Source organism: Tachysurus fulvidraco, chromosome 7, assembly GCF_022655615.1.
Source record: "Tachysurus fulvidraco isolate hzauxx_2018 chromosome 7, HZAU_PFXX_2.0, whole genome shotgun sequence".
Classification (NCBI taxonomy): Eukaryota; Metazoa; Chordata; class Actinopteri; order Siluriformes; family Bagridae; genus Tachysurus; species Tachysurus fulvidraco.
In genome coordinates this window covers 25,590,132-25,601,229 of record NC_062524.1, presented here as the reverse complement: position 1 = coordinate 25,601,229, position 11,098 = coordinate 25,590,132, and the positions used below count along the sequence as shown (strand labels likewise).

Here is an 11,098-nt window from a genome sequence, read left to right as displayed (position 1 = left end):
GGCAGACAAAATCACTGCAGTATAAGGTTAAAATTTTCCTTCTTTCCAATAAAAAAAAAAACACACAGCACGAGCTACAAACTGCAAATAAAGGTGTGTTATTTCTTGCAGTGACATACATTAATCTGTCTCTAAACAGCTTTTACTCTAAAATCTTTACAATGCCATTTAAGAAAACACAAGAAAAAAAAATTCAAAATGTAGCACTTTTATATAAGTCGATATTTACAGAATGTACACCTTCACGAAGCTAGCTAGCACGCTAATACAAGTTCATTGTTTATACTATAAATCAACATACAGTCAATGGTCTGGGGATGAAACAGGAATATATAAATCATTAGGGATAAAATGGTTCGGGGGGGGGGGGGGGTAGAAACAGTGTAAAAGGAGGATCGTGATCACAGTCACACTGGGATTTTAGCTTATATAAAATACTGCTGAATTATAACCATAAAAATGAACAGTAAAAATTCTGAAGATAATTACTGGGGGAAAATAAATGAAATAATTCTACAATGATTAAGCCTCTTCTTGGTTAACGGAGAATCAGCACTAACAGCAGAGGTGAGACTAAGACCAGGCTTAAAACAATTTGATGCTTTAAAACAAAACAAAAACAGAGAGAACATGAAATCCGTGGCTAGCTTAATGAATAAAACGTTCCGTCTGTGTTTATACTTTGTATCTACAATCAATTGGAGGGGTAGAAAAAGAAAAAAAAAATCGTTTGAGGTTTATGCATTCACTCAGTTCCAGTCCATCATGGTGTGTTTAAATTTGTTCCATTTACATAAAAAATATTAATAGAACTCGTTTCCTTCATCAGGGACATGTTGTATTCAACACATGATTTTGCTTGCAGTAAAAACTGTGGGGTTGTGATTGTAGTACCTAAAAATAAATCACTAACTAGCTTAGTTGTTAGCAATTATAGCATTAGATAATAAAGGTAATAATACACACAAGGTTAGTCAAATATAACCAGCCAGATAGCTTACCTTATGGCTAATGAAATAAAACAGAACAGCTAAAATAGTGGCACAGTAACAAGCTAGCAAGATATTTATCACTGTGTAAAATACTGGCCTGCTAATTGTATCATAAACAGCATGCTGGCGTGTTAATTAGGTCTGACCACTCAAATATTTACTAAACATATTAGCCAGCTAGTTTTACGCTACAAGTTAAAAATAAAAAGCTAGCTTTGGGAAAGTAGAACACGGCGTGGTAATCTTCAGAATCGCTAAAACTAAAAAAAAAAGCTAGCAAGCGGTGTTCCACATAAATGAATGAAACTTTAACTTGGTAGCTTTATACTGAGACTTTTTTTTGGAGTAACTAAACCAAATAGCATGCTAGGTTTTTAGCCAGCTAGCATCACTCTGGTTATTTAATATATACAGCTAGCTGACTAGTGTTCCACTTTATGACATCAATGTCAAAAGCTTAGCAAAACCTAGAAAAACTAACACACACTATAATAACTACTGTCAATTTGTGAAATGTAATAATACTTAATATAAAATAAACACGAGTATGCCGAGGAGTCATTTTTGGAGAAGCTAAAATACTAGCCAACTAACAAGCTAGCAAGGTATTTATCAACCTGTGAAATAAAGTACTATATTGTCTTGCTAGCAGTACACAGAGCTTGATCTTAGAGTAGTTCAAATAAATATCTTGCAAAACTGTTAGTTAGCTAAAATATCTCTATTAATTTAAGCCATGCATGGAAAGTTCTTTAACATAGTTTACTGGCTAGCATTAATCAATGGTGTAGTTATTTTACTTTATGAAATATAAGGAAAATATAGGCTAGTGGTGTACTGAGGAGGTTATCCTACAAGGAACTAAAATAAATAGCTCGACATATTACTTCTTGTTTAAAATATTATGAACGCTTGTTTAAGTCTATGTATTACTTTATTTCATACAGAAGCTGGTTAATTTTATACTGCTGCATCATCCAATATACAGCTAGTTGGCTGGGATGTTTGCTACTGTCAACCTATAAGTATTAAATAAGCTGTTTTTTATGCCACCTTAATAGGACTGGAACTGAGAAAACCTTCATAATTGAATTAACACGTTAGCATAATAGACTTACTGTTCCTCTCACATCGTCTGTGTGTGTGTATAGATATATATCTATCTATCTATACACACACGTACACAAACACGTATGTATATAGTCCAACAACATGACAAAACATGGTCCCAAAATAACTGCTTGTCAAAAGACAGGTACATAAATTTCAGATGTTTATATATAAGTCTATAACAATCAGTCCAATGTTGAGAATCCACTGGCCAAACAGGATTAGCATCGTCATATAAAAGAAAATGGACAAAATAGTTCATAAAGGAATACATCCTTTGCTGCGATCTGTGTGTGATGTACTTTGAGCTGCGTTGTCACGTGTATATGAATGATGTCAAGCATGTAACAATGTTTTCATACACACGCCCAATTGTCCAAAGAGGTCAGTTTATAGGCATAAATCAGTTTTAACACTTTGTGTGTGTGTGTGTGTTTAGGGTGAAATGCTGAAATGTATAGACACAAAAGAGTGTGTGTGTGTGTGTGCGTGTGTGTGTAAGATCGCTTACTTACTTGCACCTTTATCTATGAGCAGCCAAAGGACACACTCATATACAACCACTTACAATGTACAAGTGTGTGTGTGGGGTCAATGAACACTGATGGACAACAATCCAAAAAATGTATGTATGGTCACTTATTCAACCCATGGTTCCAGGACTGAATGTCCTGTAAGAGTCTCTCCCTCAGTAGGTGTGCGTGTGTGTGTTTGTGTGTGTGCGTGTGTGTGTGTGTGTTGAGCTAACAGACAGCCGCTCCTCCACGTCCCTGTTTCTTCAGTAGTTGGATCCGGTTGTGGCAGTAGAATTTAATGGCTCTCCAGTCACGCTGGTTGCTCACCAGTAGGGGGCAGTGCTGCAAACATCGCTCGCAGTCTGCCTTCGCCGGTACACGCAGCTCCACAATGTTTCGCTTTAGGTGCGTTTCCACAGCGACCCGCTCCGCTTCGGACCACGGCCTCTTCAGCACACCACGCTTGCCTGAAAAGTGGGGTAAACGTTCTGCCCGGATGCCGTAGGATGTTTATTTTAAAATCGTATCTTTAAACATATAGTACAGAAGCTGACATTTATTTTTCAATGTAAGCCTTACCGGCTCAGCTTAGATTAGCAAACAGATGTTCTATGCACATGTGTGAAATTAGGCATGACAAATCCAAAAATGGTCAGATGTTTCTTCAGTTCCCCTTTATAAACTTTAATTCCTACCTGAATTAGTTTCCATTTACTGTTTCATCTAATCATAGAACGTTTCTCTCATTGAACCACTATAGAGACATTACAAAAAGAATGCGAGTAGGCAAGTAGTAAACATAGTTGGTGCTGCTAGTGCAGTGTTCCAGTGAAAGCCCAGCAAATAACATGTAAACCAAAGAGTTTTCACATCGTTCAGTTTATGACTAATATGACAGGTAAATCACTCTTACCTGTTTTTATTTGTGAGCTCCGCCTCTTGTGCGAAGCTGACGGGGAGGGCGTAGTGGGCGAGGGGACGGGACTAGCGCCCTTTTTAGATGGCCCTCGGCCGTTCACTCGTGCTGTCTTTCCCACCTCTGTTCTTTCATTACTCTTCTCTTCCTCTCTGTCCGATTCCTCTGAGAAAGAATCTGCTGAATTCCCAGACATTACTGAAAGCAAGAGAACAAAAAGGATAAAACATATAAAGAATCAACAGATTTAAAATAAATCAGCAGAACGGTGAACATTTTCTGTTCTTTTTTTCCTGTTCTCACCGTCTAGCTCGAGGCAGATGTGTTTGAGGCTCATTCCTCTGAACAACACGCCGTCTCTCTCCCCATATAGCACGACACGGCCCACTCTGCCCATCAGCGCTGGGTCCTGGCCAATTCTGGCACAGCTTTGGGTGACGTGATACTCATTGTGCAGGAAGTGCTCAAGCCTCTCCTTCTCCCCCTCATCCATCAGCAGGAGCTGGGTAAGGATGGCGACTTGCCTTCGTGTGCGTGGAGATGTCAGTGCTGCAGGGTTTTTAGCCCCACTGGAACGTGCTAATCCACGCAGGAGGTCTGTGCCACGCAGAGGGGTGGCAGGAGAATGAAACGGCCGAGAAAATACATAAGGGCTTTCAGGATCGACGTTCACATCCGTGGAGGTTTTCAGAAGCAAATCGAGGCAGGATTCAGAGTGGGGTGGAAGGATTAGCGGCTGAACCCGACCGCGCTTTCCTAAAACACCCACGCGGGGCCTATGGCACAAAACTTGGCGCTCGAAAGGGGATAAAGATGCTTCAAGTGGGGAGCTGGAGTTAGAGGAAGTTGTGATGCGACTGCGGTAATCATTTATGCTTAGCTTTGCCATTTCACACTCACGATGACGATTATAGAGGATGAGCAGTGCCAGGCTGGAGTGGCATAGCAGGCGCCAGGCCTCTGCAGAGCTGCTTGAACGTGAGAGGGACAGGAAGGACGTGTGCTGCTGACGTCGGAGATACAAAACCAGGGTGGAGAGAGAGGACAGGAGAGGAGACACGTGGGACCGGTGAGAGCTGAGGAAGAGATAAGTTAATACATTAAAGCATGAAATAGTAGTTATAGATATAAAGCTTAGAAAAAAAATGGGAAATAGCCTCGTCCATTAGTCAGCATTAGGTCACAAACTTTCCATTCATGTTCTTGATCATTTAGGGACAAAGTACTAGGGGCAACCCTCTTTATTTTCATTTAACTAAGTCTAAAGCTCTAAATGAACCTGCACTAAAGTGAGTGCGTTTCAACAACAATGATATGCCTCTTAACACAACAATCAAAGTCTTAACAAACTGTACTGACTACCTTGCACCATTCTTCTCTTCTCCGCTGTCATCATCCCTCATTTCGGTCAGATCCAGCTCCTCATCTTCTATCTCCTCCCTTTCAACCTCTTCGTTTCGGCCCGGAGTGGGTGGAGCTTCTTCTTTTGCTTGTTCTATTTCCTCCTGTTTCTTTTGCTTCTCTTCTTTCTCCTTCTTTGGACGTCGCCCCCTTTTGGCCGGAGGACTGGAAGACTTTTTCACAGCTGCTGCAGTAGGTGCTGTGTTCTTTCTGGGTGGAGTGGAGATAGAGGCAGGGCTCTTTTTGGTGGTAGGACGGCGTGAAGGAGGAGAGAGGGATAAAGAGAATGACATGGCCGCCGAACCTGAGCCGGAAGAGTCACGAGAGAAGAGATTGGGGGTGGCTGAGGTGGAAGAGGAAGAGGAGGAAGCGGAAGCGGAAGCAGAGGGCTGTGGTGAGGCGAACGAGTGTGAGCCACGTGTGTGTGCCGAGGGCGGTGTGTGTGTGGACCGTGGGCCGTGTGACAGTTCCATTGCATTCCGGATTTCCGGTTGCTGATCGTGGTGCTTTTCGAGATGCCGAGCAAGAGAACGGAAATTACGGCCACAATGAGGACAGTGTTGCTTCCTACTGGCGCTGCGGCTAATGTTTATGTTTATGTTATTGTTTATGTTTGTGGTCGGTGGGGCTAAAGGTGACTGGAAAGGTGAGGAGGATGGAGGGAAAGAGGAAAGAGGGCTGGGTTGAGGCTTTTTTTTGGCTGTGTTATTTGTCGTTTTTCGCTTCTTGCGCCTCTGCATCATGTGGCCCCTTAGCTCTTCAAGATCTTCTTCCTCTTCGTCATCCTCTTCCTCGTCTTCCTCTTCTTCTTCATCTTCCTCTCGGTCTGAATCACTGGCCTCAGAGCGAGACAGAGGAGACGATGAAGGAGAGAGAGACCACGAGGGAGTGAGGTAGTCTGAAACTGTGAGAGACAGAGGGAGAGACGGAGCTGCGTCCTCTTCCTATAAAGACAAGCAGACAAAAATATTGAAAAATGAATTGTTAGCTATTGTCATCACACAAGACCTGAAACTTCAATAATTTACTATATTTTACAAGGAAAAGAGCTGCATAAATGTATCACTATATGGCAAAAGCAGGTTGTATATATGTATGTATGCCTCATCACCTTCTTGATATTGCTGTCTGGATTGAAGCCGCATTCAAATCCTCGTGGTGATACAGAGCGATGGAAAGCCTAGGAAATTGTAACACATAAGAAATACAATCGGAAAATTCCCTAGAAGAATAACCCTGAAAAATGAAAAACTGAGTATAATTACCAGCGCATTTTCACCCCACTCAGCCAAGTTGTAGTCCACCGTAATTTCCTCACCCTTGGCAATGTCTCTGATCGCTATGACAACCAGTCGTACCTGACTCCCACAATGAACCTCTCTGATCCTGCAGTTAGGTGGTAGAGGTGGAAAGAGCACAGGGCCACGAACACCACTGGCGCCTTCTTCGCCGAGCTCTGATACACTGTGAACATAATCGTATACACCAACAAAAAGCATCTCAGTTACAACCTTTAGTTCAGTTTCAGAGGTTGCTGCAATCGATCTGAATGTTTGAGCTGTAAGAAATAAAAGCTTACCAAAGCTGGGTTGGGTCAGCGAGATAGTAAGGACTGTTGGGTGGGGGGAGTCGGTCCTCTGCTTCATCTGGGTATTGCCCTTCACCTGTAAAACAAAAAGAGCAGGGTTTTTGATATTATGCAGTCTTCATACTTTTTTGCACAATCCTTTACAATATCTCAGGTAACTGCTGCTTTAACACTGTGTCCAGTATTTCTGCACACTCAATATTGTTTGAACATACAGCATTCACATTGGTCAGCGCTGTTTCTGTTTACAGTCTTTTGTGAATTGTCTTGTAATTTTTTGCACTGTCTTTTGTCCTGCACTGTCTTTCTGTCTTGTCCTGCACTGTTTGCACCAGATTGCACTTTATGTATCTAGGACTGACTTCCTAAGTCCTTAGTTCTGTCTTTGTTTTATGTAGCATCATGGTCCTGGAGAAATGTTGTTTCATTGCACTGAGTACTGCAACAGCTATATATGGTTGAAATGACAATAAAAGCTTCTTGACTTGGCTTGGCTTAATACAAGTGGTAGTTTTTTAAATAACCACTGACAGTCCTGCCGGCAGTATAAAAAATGTATACAAACGTATAATATAATATAGGAAAATGTTTGTGTGACTAACCATCGCACCCCAAACGGTCTTTAAACATCCCATTCAAAAACCATAGCCAGGAATATGCACTTGCAGGGTTTCCTGCAGCACTTTGCAGTTCGGGCGGTCGCCTAAGCTGGAAAACCCTACCACCTTAACTAGGTCGTCCAAAAAAATAAATAAAAAATTCCGCTGCACAAAAGGCCATAAAGTGCATCTCAGAGAATAGTGCAGATGCGCTTCACCCTGCACATTTTTTGGGGTGGCCGAAATGAGAGAAAGACGTGGTCCATCACTGTCTGGAGGATAACTAGCCAGTTGATAAAACGCATGTCCGTGAGAACTTATGTTTTGGGTTTATTTAAGCCTGTTATTGTATTAGTCTATAGTTCTTGCGAATTTAAAGTAAATTAGCTGGTGATTTTGTTGTTTGAGTTCTTCACCTGCTAGCTAAGTTGCACGTGCCCGTTTTTAATAATTGTTAAACGCAGTACAGAGTCTGTGGTCTATCTCACAAAGAAGCCCCGGCCCCGCCCCCCACCCAACCGCCTTAACTAACAAACTTTCCGTGGGAAACCCTGCACTTGGTCCCCCTTCCTTGTTATAATAACTTTAATTTTATAACTTTAACAGCAAATAATTTTGTAATATAGCTGAGAATACTTTTGACCCTTGATCATCATCCAAGAAGATCTGCTGGCAAGGAAGAATTCCAGTTCATCCCAAAGGCATACAGTGGGAATGAGGACGGGACTCTCAGTGTGCAGACACTCGACCTTGTCTTTATAATCATTTTGTGCACAAAGGAGTGTGTGTGTGTGTGTGTGTGTGTGTGTATACCTGGGCTGTAACTGTGCTCAGACAAACTTTCCTCTTCATCTTCAGTCACATATGCACGGTCACACACCTTCACTGGAGTGCCCTTTCTCTTTCGGCCACACACTCGCCTGCAAGACAACAACCTGGTGGTTACACCATCTTATCCTGCCATGGATCTATTCTGGAATCTTACACAGGACATAAAACATCACAACTCTGATCACAACCCTGTTTTATAACACATAGCTCAGTTCCTGGATTTTTATGATAACACACATTCATTAATTCTTAATAATATTATGCACTTCTATATGTGGTTTATGTGTATGTGTGTGTATATATAATCCCCACACTGTAATTTATGTGGTAGAAGGTAGAAACGATGATTGATTGGGATATAAACACTGCACATCTTCGGCTAGCATAGCTACAGGTAACGATACAGCTAAAATAGCCCATTGAATGTGCTGCTATTTTTTTTTTCTCTAACATGCAAATTCGTTGTGTCTTAAAATACATTCCTCAATATCGAAACAAAAATTAGCAAATTCGGTTTTTAAATACATTTGTAGTGCTATTTAATGCGAACTGCTACTGTTATATGGACAAGAGAAACAAACAAGTTAGCTTAGCAAGCTAGCTAATTGTATTGAAACACTAACAAGTTAGCTTAGCAAGCTAGCTATTTGTATTGCAACCCTAATGTTTATAGATAAAACAACACGATCCTGTAACATTAACATAGCGCCCCGGTTCCCACACGGAAGACGGATTTTTCACTAACCCCCGAGGTGGCGGAGGCTTGCCACCGTCTCCATCGCTGTCGAGAGTCGGTGGCTCCCGATAGTCAAAAGGCGACCGTACGTTCTCCGCCATTACGGCTCCGGTAAAGACTCTACTGCGCATGCGTACTCCGCCATTAGCGTTGGTACAGTAGTACCTAGCTGCTCCGGTAAAGACTTCCCCGCGCATGCGCACTTAACCATTAGGACATTAGAAACATTATAGTGTATATAAGTGTATACAAGTAATATATGTAAGTATATACCCTATAACGAAAAATATGTCCCTTGTACACACAAACAAACAAATAAATAAATAAACAAAGTAAATATAACAAAGTAAAACTATGTATAGCTTGTTTTTATATATATATATATATATATATATATAGTACAGACCAAAAGTTCAGACACACCTTCTCATTCAAAGAGTTTTCTTTATTTTCATGACTATGAAAGTTGTAGATTCACACTGAAGGCATCAAAACTATGAATTAACACATGTGGAATTATATACGTACATAAAAAAAAAGTGTGAAACAACTGAAAATATGTCATATTCTAGGTTCTTCAAAGTAGCCACCTTTTGCTTTGATTACTGCTTTGCACACTCTTGGCATTCTCTTGATGAGCTTCAAGAGGTCATCACCTGAAATGGTCTTCCAACAGTCTTGAAGGAGTTCCCAGAGATGCTTAGCACTTGTTGGCCCTTTTGCCTTCACTCTGGGGTCCAGCTCACCCCAAACCATCTCGATTGGGTTCAGGTCCGGTGACTGTGGAGGCCAGGTCATCTGGTGCAGCACCCCATCACTCTCCTTCATGGTCAAATAGCCCTTACACAGCCTGGAGGTGTGTTTGGAGTCATTGTTCTGTTGAAAAGGTGGTGTATCCAAACTTTTGGTCTGTACTGTGTGTATGTATATATATATATTGCTATTTTTTGCCATATTACAGCATCGCTTACAGTACTATTCCTTCAGTCATATTTTAAAAAATATCGTAGACTAAAATATTACTTTTAAAATACTTTTATTAATGACATTTCTACAGACCACACCTCAGAAGAACCCGCTATGTTAACATAATTCGCAATTTCTAGTTATGAAAAAGCTGATGTGCCAGACAGGTAGTAATAGTGGATCTGAGTAACAAGGGCCCTTACAGAAAGCGTCCCCCACAAAGGTATACTGATAATCCATAATAATATCCATATGCAAAAAAAAATACATAGTTGTGATAACCTGCTGTGGATAGAAATGTTTCACAAGACTCAATTTTCCATCTGTAAAAATGAGAAATGTTTTTGCTTGGCAACTTTCCTGTGCTTTCGTAGTAAATAAAAGGTTTTACAACAAGCTTTGTATTCATAGAGTTGAGCAATGCAGCCAATCAAAGTGCTCTCTATTGAGCGTATGAACATACAGTGGCTAATAAGAAATGTTTTAATTAGACATAATTCACTCAGTTCCACTAAAATGTATTGAGTTGATCAGGAAGCATGAAATAATAACATTTCACATTATATATATCTTTTGAATAAATCACACGAAACAATTCCAAGTTAGTGACATTTTTTAATTTATTACTCAGGGTTCATATACGTCATCCATTAATAAATACAAATAAAAAACTAATTTAATAGTCTACATTCTCACAGTGTTAATGAATCTGCAAAACACCTTTATTTAAATATCAGAGTTTAAATCACTTATGCATGTCTGCTATAATAGCAAAAACTGAGTAACAAGTGATAGCGAGGTCGTGATGGAGTGTCAACTGTGTACGTAGAGGAGGAAGGTCGAATTCGGCAGGTATCGTGTGGTGATTCTCACCTGTGTCTTATAAATGCAAGGTTTTTTTTACTTGTGTTTCTTTGTCTCGCTCTTGTTAAGGGGTAAAGGGAGGCACTGAAAACAGAGTGTGAGACCGCTTGGTAGAGCACACACACCAACACACACACTGTCTTTCGAGTCTTCAGCACACCCTCACACACACACCAGGTTCTACAAACAATTAATAACGTTAGATTTTCACAGCATGTTTACACATAAAGGTTAGCACTGTTTCTGGCACAATACATAAAGAAAATTTTCAAATAGCCTAATATAAATAAATAAAGAAAATTATATTCAGGTTGCAGTTTTTGTTAATATGGTCACAACAATGCTAATATAACATTACAATTCAAATGCACACTTCACAGTCACACAAATGCTACACAGAAGCAGTGCAGTGTTCACATGCTTGGCTTCTGCATTCACTACTGATTTTATCACATTCCACTGACTTGCATGAGGAGCATTGACTAATGGAGTATGTAGTTAGTAGCCCCAACAGCAACACATCCAATTTTAGCAGCAAGAACTATGTTACCATTATTTTCTCTGATTGCTCTGTACATTC

General features: G+C 40.5%; 1 protein-coding gene across 3 annotated transcripts; it reads right to left on the bottom strand.

The window, feature by feature from the left end:
• Nucleotides 1-79: 79 nt before the first annotated feature.
• LOC113650059 (serine/threonine-protein kinase TAO2) lies at nt 80-8,854 on the bottom strand. Of its 3 annotated transcripts, none has more exons than XM_047815997.1 (9): nt 8,698-8,854; nt 7,935-8,041; nt 6,514-6,598; nt 6,200-6,398; nt 6,046-6,114; nt 4,893-5,878; nt 3,837-4,609; nt 3,531-3,731; nt 80-3,105 (listed from the first exon to the last, which is right to left on the bottom strand). In XM_047815997.1, exons 1-9 carry the CDS (start codon nt 8,817-8,819, stop codon nt 2,846-2,848), a joined length of 2,802 nt encoding a protein of 933 aa, XP_047671953.1. In that variant the 5' UTR covers nt 8,820-8,854; the 3' UTR covers nt 80-2,845. The 3 variants fall into 3 exon arrangements, with proteins under 3 accessions (XP_047671953.1, XP_047671954.1, XP_027013898.1); XM_047815998.1 differs by having other exon boundaries at nt 80-3,084; XM_027158097.2 differs by having other exon boundaries at nt 4,896-5,878.
• Between the last annotated feature and the right edge of the window lie 2,244 nt (nt 8,855-11,098).

Excerpts from the sequence above, each read along its gene's own strand:
- LOC113650059 (XM_047815997.1), bottom strand. The coding sequence starts at position 8,819 with ATGCGCAGTAGAGTCTTTACCGGAGCCGTAATGGCGGAGAACGTACGG. Across the intron at positions 6,599-7,934 it reads TGAGCACAGTTACAGCCCAG|GTGAAGGGCAATACCCAGAT; the intron begins GTATACACACAC and ends TTTGTTTTACAG. Across the intron at positions 6,399-6,513 it reads GCTGACCCAACCCAGCTTTG|TGTATCAGAGCTCGGCGAAG; the intron begins GTAAGCTTTTAT and ends TTATGTTCACAG.